This window comes from Botryllus schlosseri, chromosome 14 (assembly GCF_051294905.1).
Source record: "Botryllus schlosseri isolate E-star chromosome 14, Bs_hap1, whole genome shotgun sequence".
NCBI lineage: Eukaryota > Metazoa > Chordata > Ascidiacea > Stolidobranchia > Styelidae > Botryllus > Botryllus schlosseri.
The window spans coordinates 16037382-16062438 of NC_137249.1; the positions used below are offsets into that span (position 1 = coordinate 16037382).

At 41.1% G+C, this 25057-nt stretch overlaps 2 protein-coding genes and 1 long non-coding RNA gene across 3 annotated transcripts; 2 read left to right on the top strand and 1 right to left on the bottom strand.

Annotated features, from left to right (window-relative positions):
• Positions 1 to 679: 679 nt before the first annotated feature.
• LOC145455021 (uncharacterized) lies at positions 680 to 2155 on the top strand. The gene is made up of 3 exons (XR_013920264.1): positions 680 to 855; positions 927 to 1009; positions 1697 to 2155. It is a non-coding gene; the product is annotated as an uncharacterized LOC145455021 (long non-coding RNA).
• Positions 2156 to 12789: 10634 nt separating this feature from the next.
• LOC145455917 (serine incorporator 5-like) lies at positions 12790 to 20432 on the bottom strand. Its single transcript, XM_080333949.1, has 11 exons — positions 20326 to 20432; positions 20091 to 20255; positions 19805 to 19986; positions 19486 to 19567; positions 18800 to 18932; positions 16366 to 16539; positions 16098 to 16193; positions 15870 to 16005; positions 15272 to 15384; positions 14751 to 14883; positions 12790 to 13527 (listed from the first exon to the last, which is right to left on the bottom strand). The coding sequence occupies exons 1-11, from the start codon at positions 20338 to 20340 to the stop codon at positions 13374 to 13376; spliced, it is 1383 nt and encodes a 460-aa protein (XP_080190075.1). The 5' UTR covers positions 20341 to 20432; the 3' UTR covers positions 12790 to 13373.
• Positions 20433 to 23058: 2626 nt separating this feature from the next.
• On the top strand, positions 23059 to 24156 carry LOC145456021 (uncharacterized). The gene has a single exon (XM_080334053.1). The coding sequence runs from the start codon at positions 23059 to 23061 to the stop codon at positions 24154 to 24156; it is 1098 nt and encodes a 365-aa protein (XP_080190179.1).
• The last annotated feature ends 901 nt before the right edge of the window (positions 24157 to 25057 follow it).

A 25057-nucleotide genomic window follows, 5' to 3' on the forward strand; every position in this document is an offset into this window, starting at 1 on the left:
GTCCGGTAATCTTGAGGATGGACTGTATTTATTTAGTAGTAATTGCTTGTATTTCGACTTGAATGTGGACATGCTCGTCGACTGTCGGATGGCCGGTGGGATACTGTTCCACACATCAGGTCCGGCATATTTGATGGAGCGATGATCTTTTCGGTCGATCATATGATATTTGGACGACGTGGACGCGCGTGTGTTGTACTTGTGCGCTTTTGATTCAGAGGTAAAGAAGTCATTGAAATATTCGGGGCAACGACCGCAGTGAAACTGATACATAAACTTGGCAATTTCTAGTTTCCGCATATCTTCTATGTTTAGGACGCCGAATCTCTTCAGCAGCGACTTATTGGATGGGCAGCCAGGCCCCTTTGGTGTTGCGAAAACGTGCAATGGTTAGAAAGACGTGATATAAATGAAGTCATTTAGCGAATAGGAATAGCGTGTTGGTATTTTAGTCCTTTGTCCATATACACCGACTCATGAATCAGTAAGTGCAGTTTAACGACATAAGTTCATGGATTTCTAGTTTTCTTTCAAGTCTATGTATTTCGATTGTAATACCGCGAAGCGGAGACGCAATCATCATAGATCACTGACCCATGCACACAATTGTTGTTTCACAATAGCTTACGCATAAAAATGCGAAATAAATATATACAAAGATTTACATCATACTTTTATACTGTCACAGAAAGTTTATTATTTTTGGTTACGCAATTATATTCGTTATAAAACTTTCTACTGCAATATGTCTTGTGTCCGATACTTCGTTGTAATGGTGCTCATTGTTCTCATTTCACAAAGTTCTGAATGCAATGCATATAAACTGGAAAAGAAGCCGACCGGGCAAGCATGGAGGTGAGCTCGAATAAATTATTACTCCTACACAAGTGTAAAATAACGAGTATAAACTTTTTTGACTTCTTCAGGCCAGATGGATGTCATAAATGCTATGGGTGGAGACGCCGGCGTCGTAGTGTCAGGGATTCAAAATATTTTACTGCAGAAACAAGTAAGAATGAAGGACCTGATATATATACTTCACGATATCTTTCAGTCATGGGGAGCCTGGCGACTTTATTTAGCGGTATATGGTTTTATGTTGACAAGATGGATTCGCACCGGTTGGTGTATTCGTAATCGGGGTGCAAGGCCAATTCATTAAGATCCGAAAAAGAGTCGACACTTATTTAAAGAAAATGGGTAATTTGGAGATTTTTACGGCTAATGTTATTGGTTGACTAAACAACAGGTCGTTTTCTACGTCTTGGCTCTCGAAAGACCCGTTCCTACGTATAATCGGTTGGAATTGACCTTTTAAGTCAACCCATCAGCGTTAGGTGTTTACTATGTAAAATTCCTCCTACCATTACTTCGATTCAGTCCTGTTTTCAAGTTTTCTAGTTGACTTTTGTCTTTGTATAGTCGCCTAACTCTCAAAGCTATAAAAAGAGGACGATTTGCGAAAAAATACGTATGGTATCCTTAATATTACGCCTCAACGACAAAATACTTGACGTATTTCGAATTGAATGAATGCCTTGAAATGACTCATGAATATTCTGAATTGAATATCAGCAGTGTGAAAACTTTGTGCTTCCAGCACTGACCCCGTCCATGATTACATTTTTAACATACTGAACTTGTCTGACGTACACACGCCATATTACTTTAGCTTGAACCCAGTAACTTTTTTCAGGGCTTCAAGAATTTTTCGACTAGAGCATCATCCAGAAGCTGCGAATCTACATTGCGTCCACAGAATAATTTTGCATTAATATATACAATACATCAGTGGCATTTTCAACGTATTGGCGATGAAATTTGATGGACGATCGACAAAAATCTATAAAGCAATAAGAGTTTCACACGGCTTTGATGACTCTGTTGTATCGAGCGTCCAGTCTATATCTTGTAGCCTATATCTAAGTATCGCATTTCACCGAATTGCATTTTTGTAATGAATGATATTGATTTGCCTGGTCTCCTAATAAAGACTCTGTCTCTCTTAACCCAGCAAAGTGTGGAATATTTTGAACTTGCCAAATGTGAAACACATGGCAAACTCACTTACAGCTACTCAGAGGTGGTCAAAGTAGACAAGCTACTCGAGTAGAAGTAGAAGTAGCGACACAAAAATCTACTCAGGTGCGAGTGGAAGTAGTAATGTTAAAAGCAACCTCAAACTACTTCAAGTAGAAGGACAAATGCCATCCCGCAGGGCAAAAAAATTTGTCAATAAAGAAATACCAATTTGAAATCGCGTGCGTCTTTTAGTTTAGAACGTGTTTGCCGATTTCCATATCTTTTGACATAACGCAGTGCTTTTCAACCTGTGTGACGGTTCGCACTAGTGCGAATGAAAAAAAATTCAGTGCGAATGACGAGCGTGGTGCGAATGGTGCGAATGAAAAATCCGGATGAGTGCGAATGAAAATTGTGCATGTTTCTCACTATTTCCGACGTGGAATAATTCAAATAAACACGATAGTACAGTGAGCCCGTAAATTTTATCGTTTGGAAGCAATTCTAAAGACTTGTTGGTAGCTAGGCTTTTCTAGTTCACAAGTGAGGAACGCTTCCGATGCGTGTATAATGCAAAGTTTGAGATAATATTTCCGCGCGAGAGGATTACGTCACTGCATGGAAAAAAGAAGGAGTTGAGTCGGTCTCGGTATCAGTTGCTCACTTGTTCGGAAACATCCACCGCGTATGGATATTGTATACGGACCTTGTAGGAATGTAGGTAATAGTAGCTGATGCCAGTGTTGACATTTGGCATATTTGAATGCAAAATATTGGAATTTTGGCACACATTCATGTTGGTTAACAGCAGAATTGAGCGTTTCTTCAACTATAACAATTAGCACATTAGATCTATAACAAGTGTTGTTTACTCGTGTACCTAACCAAGGATTAGAGGCTGTTATAAATAGAATTATTGTTAGCACATTAGTGTCTTACGTTCAATGAACTTTTATCTTGCATCACATCGAATTATTAAGTCACTGGGCAGTTTATCTACTGACCAGTGCAATGGCCTGTTCGTAATGCGAACTCCACAATTTAGGCTTAGACTTTCCTGTTCTTGGACTGATGATCTCAGACCAAGTCTAGATCGTAAAGGCATAGGCCTATATATAACATATTGGTGATTCCAGTAAGCTTTCTGGTCCATAGGAAAAGTTTGCCTAGTTCGTGTTCGTACCGCCTTTGTACTACAAACTTTGTAATACTCCGAACTCCACTGGTTTAGCTTGAGAAGTGAGCATCCTCTGCACAGCAAAATCAATCCACCAAGCCGTATGTCTTACGGTATTCCTTATGCAGCCTAATTTAAGCTTGATTAGACTGTTGAACCTTATTACTCTTTATGTATAAGGATAAGTGGGATAGTAAAGATAATTAGGCATTATTTCAGTCCGTTTTCCAATATTGTACGATTGACCGAAGAGCCATCCCGCAGTTGGCTACCCGGGCCTATGTAACTGTGTGTTAATCATGAATCTTATGTGAGTAATAATTATTGAAGAAGGTGAAAGTGTTGGCTGTGACAACACAAGGATGCCAAACGTTGTTATTGAAAGATATGTTGATATGTGTACCAGACATGGGGTGATTACTTCATGATTGTAATCGATTGCGATTACGATTACTTCTGAATCACGCGATTACGATTACGATTACGATTACAGCAAAATCGTGAAGTAGTCGATTACGATTACGATTACATTGGAAAAGTAATCACGATTACTCACGATTACATTTATTTGGCATCGTAGTAGTTACATTGGAAGACAATACATGGATTGCGCTGGAAAGGCTCAATGATATAACAACTGTCTTTAAAAAAATGGGACAATTCCTTGTTACGTCATAATGTACCCATTGCCCATTTTATAGAGGATGGTTTATCGCACCCAATGATGTGCACTCTTGCCAGATCCATAACTGCCGCACCCCCAATTCCCCAATAGGGGGGGGGGGGACTCAAAAGTATTTTGTAAACCAACATAAATTATAGAGTATTTTCGAGAGATTTCATTAACTTGGAATTTCTCTTTGAGCTTTGTGATTTAAATGTCTCTAGATGGCTTGATTTCGAAATGCATGCGTCTCCCCCTCAAGAAATAAAGCATGCATAATTCATAGTAATAGGCATTTAGGTGCCAGTCAATGCCGCTGCTCGACACATCAAAAGACATAAGTAGTTTCGGCCAACATGAGACTCCACGAAGTGTGCTATTAAAGAAAGACACTAGCCAAAACTTAGGGTATGTTTCCATTGTTAATAGCCGCGCTGGGTGGGCGTGACTAACAGTCCATTCCTTCCAAATCGAGCCCACGATGCAAATGCCACCCGGGCACCCACAGAGCATTAGACATGACAATTTGTGTGTGCGTCTCACGCAAGTTTTTCTTTTAGCCTGTCGTTTCGGCCTCTACAATCAATATCTTTTGGCTATATAACAGACCGGAGGTCACGAATTAACAACATACAATAAAGTAATTATTGCAAGATACCAGATGTTATAATTATGAATTACGCCCCCTGCCCCCCCCCCCCCCCCGCTCTTCAGGTAAATCTGACCATCGGGCGTTGAGATAGGATTAAAAATGCAATTACCAATATTATTGACGAAATTAAATCTTCAACTTCAAAATTGACTACCCGATGGGGGCCCAAGACCAAAGTTTGGTTGGGGAAAGCTTTTGCTGTTTTGATCCTGATTCTAGCTACAACCCACGCTAACATGGTATATAAGCCGGTGGTTATGCCGACAGGTCCAAATGTTCAGTAAAGAATTGTGAAATATTGGCGATTGGCGCCGTTTTGAGTAGAATAATATGAGAATAACAGAAAGTGAACATAAAATTCTACCTTCAACTTAATGCAGATAGTGTAATGCAAGCTGCCATTACGAGAAACGGCAAAACAACGGCCCAGTTATGATATATATCAGCAGCTGTTGATTTTAATGCTTCGTTGTGGAAACCGTAATGTTTTATTTGACGAGTACAGAATTTTAAACCTTTGTCTGCTGTACGTTCCTACCATATAGGCCTAGGCCTACTGCTCGCCAAGCAGCAACGGTGAAACTGCATTTAACTATAGAATTAGAACTATTACATTCTATAGTTTAACTAAGCATAACCAAGCATCAATACAAAAGTTGCTATTTTAACTTAGGTAGGGAGGTGATTATGATTAATTATCCTGATGCGAGGTAGTGGCGTCTGAAATGTATTGATAAACCGATATACAGCACGGTGGGTTTTCTTACAACCACACTAATGTACATCGAATATCTATTGACTATGTGTGGACAATTCCTACGCAAAGACGAGCAGAGCTAATAGGCTACCTCTGATGCAATAATGAGCAGTGGCATTTGAAAATCAGACGTTTGTGCTCTCAATAACTGGTATAATATTTCTTCCTTGTTCACGAGTGTTCAGTTTATGTTACAGTCCTTGTACAAATAAAAAGTAATCGTTCTTTCACAAAGAAATCGATTAAATATGGGAAGTAGTCGATTACGATTACGATTACTTCGGGATTTTTTCGAATGTAATCGATTGCGATTACGATTACTTGAAAATGCTGTAATCGTCGTAATCGATTACGATTACTAATCGCGATTACCCCATGTCTGATGTGTACTGCATAGATAAGAAGTGAATGAAGCCTAAGCTTATCAATAAACAATACAGTCATCAATTACTCGGATTGTGTGGGTTTGTATAGCAAAGCATTCCTGATTTTAACGCCCACTGTACCATCCAATCGTCTAACATTAGGGTTACCATATTTTGGAATCGGGAAAGGAGGACACTATTTCAAAAATTTTAAACACAGAATACCGGTGGAAAATCCTGAAAAACTGGTAAAAAGGTCAACTTTCGCTCAGCCGCCGGAGCGTCACTTCGGTGCTGATTTACGGCATCTCAGTCAAATTTTGCTATAAATTTGACCAAAATTCCTAAAAAGAGGACAAAATCTCAAAAAGGAGGACATTTAGGCGTCCTCGGAGGACATTTTCAAATACCCGAAAAGGAGGACAAATCCTCCTAAAGGAGGACGTATGGTAACCCTATCTAACATACCTTAGTACGCGAAGCGTCTTTTCGAATGTTGGCAGAAAAATGAACCAAAGGTGCTAGACTCAACATTGATGCTACGATTCAAGTGCAGTTTCACTATTTTGTGCGTTCTAAATGCAAACACATTCACATCACGGTGACGTAACATGTGGATTTAGTGGCAAAGTGATATTGTTGCGAGCAAGGCTTTGGAGCCGGAGCCGGACCCCGGAGCCGGAGCCCGGAGCCGTGCATTTTTACCGGAGCTGGAGCCGGAGCCGGAGCTCTACATAAAATTCAGCCGGAGCCGGAGCTGGAGCTGGAGCCAGTTATTTGGGGGGTAGCTCCGGCTCCGACGTATTTCATAAGATGCTATTATATTTGCAACAACCATATCTGCTGATTTCACATAATTCAACAGCAGACCTTCGCGAAATTAAGAATCTTTTCCTCTTTGGCGCTACCTTTTCCGACTCGTTCTTTCGTGTTAGTTCTTTAATCGCGCCGCAAAATTGGACAGTGTTATTGAGTATGCAATTATGCATGCTAATTGGCATTCATTACTGCGCGTGATCGTCATTCACTCCAGTAACGATTTTCGAGCGTAAATAGGGGATGGCAGAAGAGTAGCCCAAAAACGCCGTTACACTCAGCAAACAATTGTCACGGTGCGAGCTATTCAATGCGATATCAGGAGTCAGGACCCCATGGTATTTTATGTTGGAGACAAATTACTGATTTGATACGCGATTTCCAATTTGTAATCATAACTGTTTCGTAAATTCATTCTTGATGTCTGCTTGATACTCTAGTATTCTCGGATTATCGCGCACGGTGACTTGTAAATGTGCAATGTGTATACTGCATAGTTTAATTCGTTATGGGCATGGTAGTGTGTTTAATTCGATTATTCGATTCGTTTCAACGGGTAAATATTATATTCCGATAAACTTGATCGACACCGATGGACTGGTAGCGAGTGCACCAATATCGAACGTCAAACCATTGGCCCTTTGGTACAAATCGAATTTATATTGATCACGTCGTGATATCCGCCCATATTGCTCTTACTAGGCTTCAGTGTTGGGATCAAGTCACTACCTTCGAGTCACGAGTCAACTCGAGTCATTGCACATTTTGACTCGAGTCAAGTCAAGTCAATCGATTTTCAAAGGTGATTCGAGTCAAGTCAAGTCACTCGTTTTTTGGAGGTGACTCGAGTCAAGTCGAGTCAAGTCAAGTCAAGTCACGAGTCAAGTCACGATTCGAGTCAAATTGAATTTTCGAAGTATATGTGATGATCCAAAGTCATTACATTTTTCTAACTGTGTGAAGGATAGATTAATTGGCCATTTATCTTGAATCAAATGACGATTATAAAGTTAAATATTCATGCAAAAAGGTGTTGTATCGCTCACGCACACGTAGAACTGATCATAAAATACGTGAGTAACTGTATAGCTGATTTTATCAGCCAATATAAAGGATCGAATACGAAGCCTCGCGAAGTTGAACAAATTGATGTGGTACAATAGGCACTACCCACTTACACCTCCGTGAGAATATAAAGGCATAAACTATATTCGTTCGATTTAAATCATACAAGAATGTTGGTAAAGATGAGCACTGCGCAATGTAAGCACTAGACTGCCTAAGAAACAGAGATACGATGCGATTAGATAAATCTACTGCTACGAGGATAACGTAGGTGTGATGGTTTCGTAAGCGGTCAATTTATTATTTGTGATGTAACAATGGATGATCAGTGAAACTTACAATTACTGAAGACTAGTTGCTCTCGCAAGTAACACCGGCGTATCGCTAACAACCAAAACATACGTAATATAGGGTGATTTAATCGACACCGTTTACTTAATGACTTGAAATTGACTCGTGAATTTTGCTCCGAGTCACGAGTCAATCCGCATTTCTGAGGCGGCGAGTCAAGTCAAGTCAAGTCATCTTTGTAAAGTGACTCGAGTCAAGTCATACGAAAAAGGTGACTCGAGTCTGACTCGAGTCATCCCAACACTAGTCTTACTACAGTTACAGTTGAATAATAATCGCACATATAAGGATTGAATTGAGCTGTGTGGCTTAATGTTAACGAGTACAGTGCCAGTGTTAAAACGCCGCATCAGAATTTTAATGCTGTACACAGCAATGCCACCGAGTAAAGTGCGTTCTTTGATGTTCTATGATGTTATCGACAATTGACAAGTATTCAATATGACGTCACAAGCCGGCACGGCGGCACCTATGCCTTCGTCGCTGCATCCGATGTTACTGACGGTTGACAGAATCTAGATTACTATAGATAACTAACCTACGGGTAAATTAGTAATCTATATAGACCAGGGGTGGCCAACCTTTTCGGCTAAAGGGCCACATGAAATTGACGAACGAGTGCACTGCCCACTAGCCGCGCCAGGTGCGTGAAATTTTCAAAGTTAATATTATTATTACTTGGGTATATTGCGGCTCGACTGTATACCACCCGCTGGCTCAGTTTGCAAGGACAGGACTATTCGGCATCTGGACATATCGATATCGAATATTTCCGCTGATATACGACAATCATTTTGTGCCTACATTTCATCGTCGACGATCTTTCTGCGAGCGCAAACGCGAAAAGACTTTCTCTCGTAATTGCGAATATAGTTAGACTCAATCGGCTAAATCAGGCGTTTTTTCATTTTCAGGTGGGGTTAGGCCACAAAGCAAGAAATCGTGTGACAATAAAACACGCGAAGCGTGAAGAAAAATTTTACTACTTTTTTAGTTTATTGTAATGTACGACGATTTACTAAAAATGTGACTGGACCCTTGATCTGCCAATGCGTCGGAACTGATATTTTAGTCATCAACATCTCAAGTGTCGCGGCCAGAATAATCATATTTTTGGTTGGCCTTGTAAGTTCACAATCTGAGCAATTCAATTTCGTTAAAAAGAATTTCGATAATATAATGGGAAATTAGCTCGCTGGCTATACTCAAAACCTTTTCGCGGGCCACATATGGCCCGCAGGCCGTGGGTTGCCCACTCCTGATGCAGACACCTTCGATAGTTTTCAGAGCCGGAGCCGGAGCTGGAGCCGGAGCAGTGGTAATAATGCGGCTCCGGAGCTGGAGCCGGAGCTAATGTATGATAGAAGAAAGCTCCGGAGCCGGAGTGGAGCAATGCAAATTTACGGCTGCTCCAAAGCCCTGGTTGCGAGTGAATATTGTTCTCGGGTTCGCCCTTTAAGCTTCCAAGGAAATCACTGCACGACACCCCTGGAAAATGCAACGAACTTCTTGAGGACAACGGGAGTGCGATATCTGTGATTTTTCTACTGCAGTGATTTTAGTGCTTGATTAGTCAATAATACGATATGCTGAATGCCAAGTAATGAAGCTCTGTACCTCCAAGAAGCTCTTCGAATACAAAAGTGATAATTTTCTTCATTTTCTTTTCGTGTAGTAAATTTCGGCTGACTGGTGCGAATGAAAATATTTTTCAAAAAAAAAGTGCGAATGGAGCTCAAAAAGCACTGACATAGCGGATATAGGAGGTCACGAAATAGCATCATGTAACGAAGTCAATATACCAAGCGGTCCGCCCGAAAATACTAAATTGTTATTTAGGGGTCCTACTTTTATCAACCCACCTCACTCAGCTCTACCGGTAAATCAGATTACGTGAGCAGGGAGAGGATAAAGAATTGATAGCAATATATATGCTATGCAATCCCCGATCATATTGACCGATTCCAACATGAATTATATAATTTTGTTCGCGCTTCGCGCGTTTAGGCGAAACCAGGCGACGTGCTAAACAGTACAACCAATTTAGCTGATAAGGAGCGACAAAAAGGGTACAGGCTGAGGCGGGTCTGGGGGACGAAGCCCTCCATAATTCCGGTTTATCACCCTATGGGGGCCCAAGACCAACGTTTTTGGGGGCTGACGAAGTGCTGTTACGGTCCTGGTTATTCTAATATAGTTAAACGCAGTTAGAACGTTGCTGATTATGAGGGCCTACTTGTACAAATGTAGGCTACATGTAGGCTACAATTATACAGCGTTGTACACCCGATAAAGAAGTTAAGTTTTGTATAATATACTTTAGAGAATACAAGACCGCTGCTGATACAAACCATAATCGACCTGTTCTTTGTCGTTACTCGTAACGGCAGCTCTCATTGTCTGCAGTAATTGTTGCGGTGTAATACGCCAGTAATCAATTTCGTCATATTTTATCATTTCTTGCGCTTACTGATTGCATGGTGTCTTTGCGTTGCTTATAAGCAGGGCCGAATCAGCATTTCGTTGCTCTTGGGCCCCTCATAAGGTGTTAAACCGAACTTCTGGGGGCCTACGCCTAGGCCCCCCACACCCCCTTCAAGTATACTTTTTCACCACTATACTTGTCAGCGAAATTTCTTATACTGAGTGAATATGTCAGTTAATGTGATGTAATCGCGCGAAACGCAACCATTTTCCATAATTCATGACTGAATTGGTCAATAATATTGGTAATTGCATAAATATCGCTGGAATTTTTTATCCTCTCTCAGTCCACGCAGTCAGATATAACGGCAGAGCTGACTGAGGTTGTGCCTTGGAAAATTGAAGGCCCGTAATAATAATTAAACAAATTCGGGCACACTGAATTCTGTAAGTTGTTTTTTCATGACCTCCTGTCTGCTATGTGAATAGATGTTGAAATCATAGTGTCCTATTATAGATAACTAACCTACGGATAGATGCGCATCACGTGATTCAAGGTCGAGTGATGCTGCAGTCGCAGATTTGTCGTCGCTTCATAGCATGAAACGGCAACGTAATTGCTAATCCCATAGATGACGACCCGCGAGCTCTCAAATTTAATAAAGGTGATCTTATTTGAAAGCTACAGTCGCGCTGATTCTGATAATATGCATCAAAATCTGATCAGGGCAATATAAATGCCAATTTTCTGACTTTAAGGGATGTTTTGAGGTGGTTCCATTCCATTTCTCTGACAAGATTTTAATTTGTATTCTCAGAATCAGTGCGACAGTAGCTCTCGATTAAGACCAGTTTCATTAAATTTCACCCCTCGGGTCGCAAGTTATAACACCACCAATTATGCTGCTTTTAGATTGCTCAGCAACAAGTGTAACTGCTTGCCGGAGCGTAACGCCGGGACTTGCGTATCTATCCGTAGGTTAGTAATCTATAATAGGACACTATGTTGAAATCGTCCAAACTTACTAAACTAAAAGACTCACGCGATTCCAAAATGGTATTTCTTCACTGCCATTCTGTGGGATGGCATCTGTGCTGTGGCGTTCTGATTGCCAGGACAGGAATATTTGGCACCAGCCATTTAGGCGTCTATGGACAATTTGACATGTAGGCCTATACCGTATAGAATATAGATCGAAGCTTTCGGTCAACATAAGGGCATCCCTTACGACCAAGGTTTTCTCACTGCAGAACGTTTTGGAACATTTTCGGCGTCTCGTTTTGGCCTAAACTTAATATATGTCTTGGTGCGGCGTGGCGCGGGAATGGCCGACGCAGAAATGGCTTTGCACAAATCCTTAAACGCTAAATCGTGCATAGCGTGAAAAAAATTGAAAAAGGTCGTACAAATTTTCAAAAAAAAAACTCTCTAATTTATGTTCATTCACGAAATAATTTTGGGTCCCCTACGAGCTCACTCCCCCCTTAGGGGGTTTGGGGTGCTGCAGTTACGGTCCTGCTTATAAGTGCTCGGACTTTGTGTGGTTGCTTTTTGGTTATGTGTATAAGACATGAATAAAGTCACAACATTGGCGACGGAGATGTACGAACAACGACACTCCTGCGGCTGGACGCCGAGGATACGGGAAAGTCGTAAGCTTGTAGCTTTACTTTGAAGCTGATCAAATTACCGAGGAGGGTAAAATAAAAGCTGTCTTGCTAACGGTATGTGGGGCGAAAGGATATAGCCTCATTCGAAATCTCTCGACAGCAGAAAAAAAAGAAAGATAAGCTAGAGTTCCTTGCATTCCTTACTCAGGAGCATCCTTTTCAAGTCTTTCTTCAACACAGTTGCTCACAAATAGCGAAGCCAAAAGTTGCCGCGAGAGGCTTTTGTTAACGACAAAGGCGCCGCCCCGTTTGAGATGGATCGTTCTGCGCCTACATTTAGAAACCGTCATGCGCAATGTGTTTAACAGACAACAGCGATGGGCAGAAACCACAAGGCTGTCCGAGACGCGAAGCCCTATAGTGAAGATTTGGCGGTCAGGCGGCCCTTTACTGCTATCAGGTGCCAGCGTTATATCAGTGATCAAATGTGGTCAGGAATAGCAAAACGGTTGGACAAAGGGCACCCCCGATAGATGACTACATTATTCGTACGAGTAAAACGATGTAACCACTGCGCTATGAGATCATCGACGTTGACGCAGGCCCTCGACGCGACAGATATAATTTTGCGACTATTGCTTCAACTGCTGCCTGAGCACGGGTTGCGGAAGTAAGCATATCCTGCGTAAAAACTTCAGTCAAACTGTAATATTTGCAGATCCGCCGTGGCAAACGCGAGAAGCCGAATAAATTAGGGAGACCGGGCAATCTGGCATTGTATTGAATATTCCATTCCATCAATTCGACTACTCATCGACGCATTGATGCAGTAACACGTAAATGATTTCCCGTAACGCAATGTATATTAGAAATGTACGCTAATCATTCCTGTAATGCAATATATATAAGAAGCGTAAGGACCATGGCTACAACACAAGTGCAATATATCATGCAATGCAAAACAATAAGACGAGACAAAACGTCAATTCATAACATGCGTTACTGCATCACAAAACATCCGACCACTTTACGAAATCAAACTCTTGAATTTAGTAAGATAAGTAACATTGAGAATTCAGTAAGATAAGTAACATAGCAACTGTAAAAACTTAATTATTGCAATGACAAGAAATTCATGAAAACTGACAAAACGGCAGTGTCTACTTGGATTGTAAGAAAACAACAAATACAACGCCTGTTATCACAGTCCGCATGACAAATTTCCACTGCAGACTCGGGCAAGGATATTCGATGATTGTGTGAAAGAAATGTGTCGGTTCGTGAATTCATTGCGGGGAAGGAAAATATAAATGTAAATTCCAAGTAGATGATTCAAGGCAGACACTAAATATCAGTACCGAAAATAGACGTTGTCAAAATCGCGGAGCGCATTAGCCAAAAGTAGTTAATACCATCTGCAATAGTGAAGTCGTGTAGAAAACACATTATTATAAAAGCAATTGTTCGACTCAATGCGGGAATTCACGATCCGGGAAGCAAGCAGGAGCTAGCAGAGTCCACAAGTAGATAATGATTGCAGCCCACGAGGAGGCTATTTCAACCCACATCGACGCAATGCTGCCGTTCACGATATTGGTCTCCAGCCCTGCTGCATACGTAGGCCTGCGAACACGAGCATAACATGGAAGATAACATCACTCTACAGTCTACACATGATTTGTGAGGATAATATCCAGGAAAATTTCAGCAGAGGTGGTACAAAGTAGTCGGTGTTTGGTATTTCGAGTGGAAGGAGAAAATTAATGTTTGAAAAGTACTCAAATGACAGGTTTCAGAAAGTAGAATTGGCCGAAGGGTCGCAGTTCACAAGAAGTGGCTACTTTTAAAATGGCATGATGTATCTTAGTGTAACTAATGGCGCTACAAATACATGAGATTTTAGAAAACATACCGAGTAATCGTGATGCAGGGGCTACTTCGCTCAGTTGTCGTAATTTCGCCCAGCTCCCGAACTATATTTTACTTTACAATAAGTAAAGTGTACATCTTCTTGGAGGTACAGAACTTCAATATACAATTGAATAGTATGTTCATGTTCATATTGAAATGAACCCGAATATTTTCGGCCGACACTCGTCAGGGACGATTGCCAGCAACTAGTAGAGAATTCAAAAGAACATCGTATACCAACAATCGTATCACAAAATATGACGTCACCCTGCCACTATGATGTGACATATTTGAAATCAATGATTAGAACAGGAAGTTCATTCGTCTATGTACAATTGGTACGGTACACGTAAGCTACAGGAATCACATTGCGGCCATTTTCCACTTTCATGGCAACAGTTTGAAAGGCTAGAAGCAGGGTTGTAATCAAGTCACAAGGTACTGAGTCAATCTCACTTTTATAGTTATGACTCGAGTCCAAGTCGAGTCATTTTCAATTCACCATCGAGTCAAGTCCGAGTCCAAGTCATGGAGTAAGGTGTCGAGTCCGAGTCATAGTGTTTTGACTCGAGTCCGAGTCCAAGTCATCGAGTTCCGAGTTAAAGTCTTGCAAAACCCATTTTTTTACAACTCTGCTCGGTGATATCGAATGCTTCGCATTCATAATATACAAATTTTCCTCACTTTCAACCGTTTCCGGTAGCATTTTCAAGTACCAGTACTGATAAACGAAATAACAACAGTGTGATAACTTTACTATCCTTCGAAATTACAATAAAATGTTTGTCTTGGTAGACCCGGTCGGCAGTCTCGAGTCATATGACTTGGTCCGAGTCATGCGCAATGACTCACCGAGTCATTACAACCCTGGCTAGAAGTTTCAGCCGCCGCAATACACGTAAAATCACATACTACATACAATAAGGGATACTCACTCAAACCAATTGGTCAGTGTCATCATCACATACAGGGTCGTCAAAAAATAAATGAAATGAAAGAAGGAGTAGGAATACGTGCAAGCATCCTCGTCATCGTCGATAATGGCCTGACCACCTTTTTCTTCATCCACTGAAAGTGACATATAACCAATTAAATACGACCTCCTTTCAAGAGAACGGAGGACGAGATCCAACGACAAAAGCTATTGTAATTCGATTGAAGTCATTTGACACAAGTCGCTCTCCTAACTGAATTATCCAATGGAAATCACTCACAAAGAGTAAGACACTTTCAAATATTTTACCCTCATGAGGATGCCATTATATGTTGCAGCCTAGTTTAGTGCCCCTAACAATAAAAATATCCTAGGAGAAGTTTCGTCTATTGCAGTGGTCATCAACCTTTTCTGAGTCGTGGCCTCCAAGTCCCAGCCTGTGGGTTTAAAATACTGTGGCCCCCTTTGAGTGAAATTAAAATGTCTATTTCATCATCGGACACAGCCGAAAGGGTATCCCACCTGTGGCAATGCTGTCATTTCCACCAACACAGCAGCAGCAACAGCTTGGCTCATCAGGTTCGGAACGGTCCCCGCGTAGAGTCATGCGACCTTCTTCGCCCGCAGTACGAAATCTAACCCGAGTAAACAGAATTATGAGCGCGAAAACATACCACATGATCACACATTAGTCACAACACAGCATGCAAACAAATGGAGAAGCTTGCAGCAATGAAATTGGGACAATGATTCCTTAACTAATTGGTTGTGAATATCGAAAGAGAAATCAAAAGTTTTCCTATGGCTTTGCTACCAAATACTATGAATAGGCTGTTGTGCATAAATTATATCTATACTCTCGAAATCTAACCAAGCTTATTATTCTTCGCCAAAGTGGTTCAGTTTAAAGCAACACAGCCCTACCCACGACATATATAATAATTTTTGCAACTACAGAAGGCATAAACAAAGATTTACTTTTAAAGCTTGCTACCGATGTTGAAAATCAATCATTGAAAGTAACCTAAACCTGATTACCGCCAACATTTATGATCACATTTTCGAAGCGTGCACATCTGATAGATTCGAGACAGTACAATACTTGGATACAGTGACTTACGAAACATAACAGATAGTGATGAAGACAAAAACCAATCCGCCAGCAATCACATATTTGTCAGTCTCTTGACTTGGGTCTCCAGTGAAGCACGTGGTCCTGTTCGTGTATAACTCGCCAGCAGCATTTGTTTCAATAACTGAAAAAGTACGGAGTTTCAAAATCACACCTTGAGACAGTACTGCTATGAATGCAAGAACTAGGGTACGGTATATCTCTTTCTACACTGACCCGGATCACCAGGATTGCTGGAAATTGCGGAGGCAGTTAGGAAGCAAACATAGGCAGCAACAACCGCAGACTGTAGAAGACCAGACCCAGGATGAACTGTGAAAAAATAATATGTTATATAACTCGCTGATCTTAAAGGCTTCACAGTCACTGGCGCAACTCCACATGCATTCAAGGTATTTTTTAAATGTAATGCGCATCGAGCAAATAAAATGTGCAATTAGCATGCAACATCACAACTTTGGCCAAAGTGCGCCGTAATATTTACCCTTTTGGATGCATGGCGTGATGGCAAGAATCGATATTATAATTGAAATAGTCCAGTTGACGCCGATGAATGCTTTGTTAGTGCCGCATCCCGTGGCATTGGTATAAAAGACGATGAGTAGTACGTATCCAACGACAGCCAATGTAAAGAGAAAAATGGTGGACAATAGTAGGGCTGCAAATAGAGAGATGTAAAAGTCAGAGAAATATGTGGACAACGGAACATATTTCGCACTCAAGCAACTCATTGGAGCTGTGGTACATCACTATTTTATCAAATAGCGCCTCTGAATTGGCGACCAGGGCATTTAGAGGTGGGCCAAACAGCACGGTGGGAAATTGTGAAGAGGATGAAATGCTTAGTTTTACTCTAAACATTATTTTATTCCGGCAATCAAAGATATTACCATACCAGATACCACAATCAATTGTATTTCACTATAACATTTTTGACTCACTCTCATAGTGAGCAAACGTTACTAAATAAGAAAATTCATAATATATAAATGTGATGAAACGATGACTAGCAAACAAACTACAAATGTCAACTACAAATTACAGTGTGTCGTCATATGCCATTTGATGAGGAAGCCGGCATTTAATAAATTATGCTATCAACATTTCGGTGTGGCCAAATACATAAACAATTGAACATGCTGCTTCCAATTTGAAAATTTAGTCATGTGAAAGGCCTTTTTTGCCATGCATGTGGATTGTTGAAAAAACTTGTTTGAGGATGTCATGCATCGAACCTTGAAACTTTACAACAGTGTTTGTTTGTCCCAGTATCCAGTTTATTGATTCACACATTATGGTTAGTACAAATTATACGTGAGTCACAACTGTAAAAGGTATAGAACCCATGATCTATGTGCTTATCGGTTGCATTAATATGTAACATGATAGATATGCTATTAAGCGCCAAATTAAAACAATGCAGATAAGTCTACTGACAGCCCTACACACAACATACGCACTGTAGTAAAGAGACCCTCGGACTTTTTTATTCCCAAAATAAAGTTCATCACAAAGTTTTTCTTTTCGAATTTCTCATCAAAACGAGCAAAAACACGACTATCCTCTTGGGATAAGGTTCAACATTTGAGTTACTTGCTATAAGAAGGCAATAAGCAAGCTTATGTTGGGCTCACCACGTCCAATTAAACAGGAGCGAATTGTTATGTCAACGGCATTGGCACAAAATATTTTTGTTGTTCTTTTTAGCCTACATATTTTAACACACAACAGTTGAATTCCCATGAGCCCAACTTTACGGGTAGAGGCAAGATGGGACAGACAACCTAAAATAACCGCATGCATGACAGATTTGCTTACTAAAGACATTGTATTTCCGTTATCAATATTGAACAGGAAGAGCACAATCAGAGCGAAACAGCAGAATTTCCTGTTTCTCATGCATTTCAACGGATACTGTACAATATCATTTCAGCTATCATACACTGCGTATGCAGACGAAGCAAAGGTGGGTGTGTTTCACTTTGATTTACTAATCTGTTCATTTCAATATGAATATACTATTCAATAATCTGTCTTTATGACCTCACAGAGACTTTGTCACATGCCTTGATACCATTAAGAATGATTGGTTTCTTCATTAAACACTGCCCAGTACCCAATGTCACATCGCCAATGTAATTAACCATCGCATAGAATAGACAACCATGATCAACACTACCGCAGTGAATACATAGGTGTGCATGAATGCATACTTTTAAATGACGTTTCAAGGAGCGCGAGGATAACGAATAGCAATATATCAATTATTTTACTGGCAGTGAAACACGGTTTCAAACAGTTGCTACAAATACGGATACATTAATAACTTCAACTACGGAGCAAATTGAAAGCTGACATTATTTCATCAACTCCACTACTCAATTTTAAATGCTTCGGTCGTAACATAACGTTGCTATACAAGCCTACTATATTGACAACGGTGTTCCCAGCAAGTTACCTAACAATCGGACATGCGGATGGCAACTTCGATTTTCAATTATTCAAACTTAGCATGGCACGGATTGGATTTATGGAAGTAGATCCTGATATACCTATCCCGTTTTTTCAAGATGAGAGAGAGACGATGGGGAAAATGTAGATATGGTTAACACAGGCTATAGCTGAATATGTAACTGTTCACAAAATTAGCAAAATAAAGCGGCGTTATTGATCGGTTCCTGTCAACCAGAATCTTTTTTTTACGTAATTTCAAAATTATGAAGGGGTTTATTGACCCCTTAAATGATGAGCAGTCATTACATGAAATATCTGACAGTCTAAAACCCCCCTAATGTCGTACAATCTTGATGAAGGATTCTCCAAATTGAGAAAATAGGAAAATGCAACAGATATGCAGATATAATGCACTGAAAATGGTAGGCCTAGTCGTCATTTATTGACCAAGAAACAAGACATACCAACAAACCAGCACTTGTTGTTCTCAACGCCTGACATCCAATTTGCATTCCAGTTGTGGGCAAAATCGATCAGCAAGATTAACTGCAGCACAATATAGAGCACACCGCCAACCATGCCAATGTACATCCAAGCCTGAAAAAAATAATTAATAGATGATGCAACGTCAGAAAATCTAGTAATATTTATTATGGTCAAGATTTAGCCAAAAAGCAGCCTATACATTGGAATATCATCAAATGTTGAATTTTCTGGGAGTTTGCACTAAAATGACAAAGAACAACCTTTTACAATGCTTCACAACAGTTGTAAATATATGACTTGACTTTATAAACACGATAGTGAAATTTGTTAGGCCCCAGTTTCACTCCCTTGCACTTTTGCTAAATATTTCAACCAATTCAATAACTCAAACACATTTATGTCACAGCATAGGCTACTATTACTAAAAATTTGTCACCATAGTGATAAATTGGTTTACATGATTTCAAACCAGATTGATTGCAAACTAAGTCAATATTCGGCAAGATGAAGCCAAAAATCGGAACAGTAGCAGTCAGGATGAGTCAATATATGATGACAAGGTTTTTCATAACCTCAGCATCTCTATCCATGGGTGATGAGTCACAAGACGAGTAGTCAAACGGAAGCAATTCGGCCAATTCTAGGAACAGAATACACTTCATACCTTGATAAATGTTAACTGGTTTGGAATCCAGAATGCTCCAACACATAGCCCAATCAGTGCAAGAAACTTGAAGAACCAGAAACTGTAGAATATTGTGAACATTTAGTTATTGGTATTGAAGAGGCACATTGAAGAAATCTTGATTATATATCATCTTGCAGTGTGGAAATATGGTAAATATTAATTTGTGACCAGCTTGACTAGATAATGTAATCATGCTCAAACTACGAATATTAACAGCTGATAGATCATAATATATAGATTTTGGGATTGCCTAACTACACCATATTAGAAAAGTTTGCAAATGTAAAACACTCACCCATTTTGAAGACCTGCTCTGCAGTCTTTGGAACTCTTTATTCCAAATGTAAGTATCATCATCAGGAAGAAAAAACAAGCCATTCCAAACATAATTTTATAAACAGCAGCATATCCTACAATCTTCTCGCAACCTTGACCGGCGTTGATGATTTGTTCACATATATGTTTGTAGAATGTACCCTAATAACAGAATGAGAATATCATCCATAATATTCACATTGCCAAATAACAAACAACATGACTGTTGTAGCCAACTGATAATATAATTTCGATTAGGTACTTACCGTGCTTAGAGCATGTTGTACATGGGTTGACAGCATGACCATGCTAAGGCCAGTCACCAAAACAAGGAAGAGCATGTACATCAACCTCGTACCAGTAGAAGTTTTGATGCTGGGTAGGCATGCACAGCAAAGAGAGCAGGCTGCTGAGCCAAAGCAGCATGCTAGCTAAAATTTGAAAGCCATCATTAGAACTGATAATATAGCGGTTTCCTGTATCATCAAATAAACCACTCACCGATCCTAAACACATCTTGATGTGCAAAGTGCAGATAGAATGCTATACCGATCTGGTGGCTGGTGCTAATCTGTCTAAAGTAAAATACAAAATAAAGAAAGAACTGAGTTAGTCTACATAAATATAAATGTAGTTGGGCTCCACGGAATTGGTACGGTACCCCATCCAAAACAGATCTAACTCTATTGTCAAATATCATACTTGTACTTGTACATAGTGTATACAGTCATATATATGGCTGCCTGTCCGGTGGCCAGTAAATCAACTCGGCTTGTGATAACTCGAATTTGAAGAGACTAGCGCTGAAAAACTGTAGTATATAATTACGTACATATTTCAAACTGTACCTGGCGACTGGCGTGGCGTACCACATTAGCACATAAATAATCATTAATAAACTAGACTAGACTAGACAACAAGACACTTATGGAAAACTGAATGGGTTAAGTTTTCCATGCTTATACGATATCCATGCAAATATTCACTGGATTTTTCGCGCACACTAACGCAAATCCACGAATCTCAACAAACCTATCGCGGTTTTGCTCAGTCGCTTCGCTTTATGCTTTACAACAAATCATATGATGTATGAAATGAAAACAAATAATTTTCTAACGGGAAATATTCTTTGTTCGAATATATTTATCAAACAGGTTGATGGAGGAGAGTTGGTTCGATTTGTTTGAAATAAGGTCAGATTTGTTTGAAATGAGGTCAGTATCATCATAGTGTCCTATAAGGTGTCAACACAAGCAAATCTCACGGCTCAGTGAAATTGTAACACGTCACAATTTCCATTTGGCTACAGGCAATTTGACGGTCATTTTTGATCGGCTTGCCGAGCATTAAATTTGGTAAAACGGGTATCAATCGAAAGCTGACTCTGCACTGATGACGAAAATATAAATTATATTCCGCTCGTGGCCTTGGAACTCCCACAATCAGCCTCGAATTTTTCATTGTTATGGAGATTGGCATTGGGACGCAACAATGCTGTCTGGCAAACGAGAGAGTAGCTCATGACGCAACAATGCTGTCGGCGAAACGAGAGAGTAGCTCAATAGAAAAAGAGCCAGAAAGCATTGTTGCGTCCCAATGCCAACCTCCATAACAATGAAAAATTCGAGGCTGATTGTGGGGGTTCCAGGGCCGCGAGCGGAATAAAATGTATATTTTCGTCATCAGTGCAGAGTCAGCTTTCGATTGATACCCGTTTTACCAAATTTAATCCTCGGCAAGCCGGTCAAAAATGACCGTCAAATTGCCTGTAGCCAAATGGAAATTGTGACGTGATACAATTTCACTGAGCCGCTTGTGTCGACACCATATAGGACACTATGGTATCATGTTTGAAATGAGGATAGTCATGTTAGAAATAAGGATAGTCATGTTTCAAATAAGGATAGTCGTTATATTCATTATAAGGTCAGCTGCAGTACTAGGCATGATTTGCCAGTGGTAGCCCAGTCCGAACACATCCCAGACCCAGTCCGAACACATCCCAGACATGATGTCTGAACACGCCCCAGACACCATGTCTGAATGACAACACAGGCCAAACACATCTCAGATACCATGTCCTAATGGCAGCACATGCCGAACACACCTCAGACACGATGTCCATACACGCCCCAGTCACGATGTCCGATTGGCAGCACAGGCCGAACACACCCCAGACATGATGTCCGAACACGCGCCAGACACGATGTCCGAGTCTTAACACAGGCCGAACACACCAAAGACCATTTCCGAATGGCAGCATAGGCCGAACACACCCCAGACATGATGTCCGAACACGCGCCAGACACGATGCCCGAGTGTCAACACAGGCCGAACACGCCCGTGTTAGGCCTGTGTTGACACTCAGACATCGTGTCTGCGGCGATCGAGCTCGGACAACATGTCCGGGGTGTGTTCGGCCTGTGCTATTGCCATTCAAACATGGTGTCTCGGGTGTGTTCGGTCTGTGTTAACGCTCGGACATCGTGTCTGGCGCGTGTTCAGACATCATGTCTGGAGTGTGTTCGGCCTGTGCTGCCAATCGGACATCGTGTCTGGGGCGTGTATGGACAACGTGTCTGAGGTGTGTTCGGCATGTGCTGCCATTAGGACATGGTATCTGAGATGTGTTTGGCCTGTGCTGTCATTCACAAGCAATTACTACTAAATAAATACAGTCCATCCTCAAGATTACCGGACCACGACTGACCTATCGATCTCGCTTCCCATGACATGCCGCCCTATTTCTTGTCGCATTCTTTTTCTATACTATCTTCTTTACCTTCATTCAGTGTGCATGCCTCCTCTTTACATCGCCTAGGCCAAGGTGGGTGTCAGATTCCATAGACTACTCCTTGTCGCTTCGACATCTTCCTGTCTTTTCATTGTATCGCATTTTTGTGGTGTATTGAACTGATAAAATTGCTAATAAACCAATGATGATGATGATGATGATGTTGTGTACTGACTATACGTTCATTGCATGACATATCTAGTTAGTGGGTCACCTGTGAAGTGCACATGTGATAGTATGGGAGTCGAGCTGATGCGATACTGATGTATGCAAGCATTCCGTAAATAGCAATATCTTGGATGTAAAAGACGCGTGTATTCACTTGTCTGTATCCTTAGCAAGTTAGTAAGGATAGAACAATTGGCGACGAGGATTAAACTTGCCAAGTCAGTTGGATTACGATTTTGGCGGAAGAAGAATTGCTGAAGAACAGAGAAACAATGGCTTCAACGGGTAAAGGTTTGTCTTACTTCAATACGAATAAAGCTGCTGGATGGCCGAGCTGGATTGATAGATTTGAGATTTGGATGGTGGCAGAGGGTATTACAGACGCTGGCAAGAAACGTGCAAAACTGCTACATGAGGCCGGCGAAGACGTGTATGACATTCTTAAGACCTTGCCTGACATTGAGGGGGATGAGGATGCGTATGTGAAGACTAAGAAGCAGCTTACGAACTATTTTATCCCGAAGCGGAATAAAATCTTTGAAAGAGACCTCTTCCGGCAAACAAGACAAAATGCTGGTGAGCCCATTCAATCGTACATTACGAGACTGAGGAAATTAGCTGCAACATGTCAGTTTCACAATACCGATGAAGAGATTGTGCATCAGATAGTCTCTTGTGGTTGCGATTCTCGTGTTAGAGAGAAGGCACTGCGGCGTGACATGCCTTTGCAGCAATTGTACGACTATGCACAAAGTCTGGAACAATCAAGGCATCAATCGAGGCTGATTGAAAACCACCACCAAGAAGTGCCTGACGCACAGAAGCAGGTAAATGCACAACGTCAAGCAGTGCCATCCGATGGCGAAAGTATGAACAAGCAGAGAAATTATGCTCACGCCTGTTTCCGATGTCGCAGTACAAAACATTTTGCTCGGGCGTGCCCGTTCAAAGAAAAAGACTGTTCGTTTTGCGGAAGACGAGGGCACAGTGAGAAGGCTTGTCGTTCGAAAGATTCGAATCAATCTTATCGAGAAACGGCTGGCTCAAGCAGCCAGAATAAAGTGAAAACGCTTAGCGCGGAAGAAACGAGGAATGAAGACTTGGAAGAGTACGATGACGGTTACGTCCTGAATTCTATTGGCAAAGAAGAAAATGCAGTTTCTGCTGATTTGGACTTGGGAGATACAAAGCCCTACTTTGTTTATCTGGAAGTCGACAATAAACAGCAAGAGCTTGAATTGGATTGTGGTGCTGCTCTCACAGTGTATCCACAGCATGTCTTCAGAGAGTTGTGGCCCAATGCCCAACTGAAGGCGTTACCAAGGAAGCTTTATACTTACACGCGGCAACCACTGAAGGTCGCTGGATAGATGGATGTGTTTGTAAGATATGGAAACTTTGCTGGATATTTGCCATTGATCGTTGTCGACATGCCCAATTTGTCTGAACGCCCGTTGTTGGGTAGGAATTGGATAAGAAGCATCAAACCGAGTTGGATATCGATTGACAAAGTCGATGTACAGGCTGGAAAGTCTGATATGGATGTACAGCAGCTGCTGAAGAAATACCCTGGCATATCAACTCCTGGTTTGGGCTGTGCTAAGACGACAGCTAAGCTGGAGATTAATGAATCAGTATCTCCGAAGTTTTTCAAAGCTCGTCCAGTACCGTTGGCTTTGAAGGCTGCATATGATGCGGAGATTGACCGACAGGTCAAGATGGGAGTACTGACAGCAGTGAAAACTGCGGATTGGGCTGCGCCAGTGGTTACAGTTGTAAAGTCTGATGGAAAGTCAGTGCGCTTGTGTGGGAGTTATGATCTTACAGTGAACAAAGCAAGTAGACTTGAGCAGTATCCTCTACCGAAAGTGGATGAACTGCTTACGACATTTGCTGGTGGACAGAAATTCTCTGTTATTGACTTGAAGGAAGCTTATCTTCAGTTACCCTTGGCAGAAGAAAGTCAGAAGTACACCGTGATCAATACTGCTAAGGGGCTGTTTTCAACTAATCGTCTGGTATACGGAATATCCAGTGCTCCAGCGATATTTCAGCGGTATTTGGAAACACTGCTGAGTGGATTACCCCATGTGGGAGTTTTTCTGGATGATATTGGAGTCACAGGAAAAGACGATGCTGAGCACATGGCGAATTTGGAAGAAGTATTCAGACGATTGGAAGATGAAGGATTGAAGATCAACACAGAGAAGTGTAAATGGATGGCTCCGGAGATTAAGTATCTGGGCTACAGAATTAGCAAAGATGGAGTGA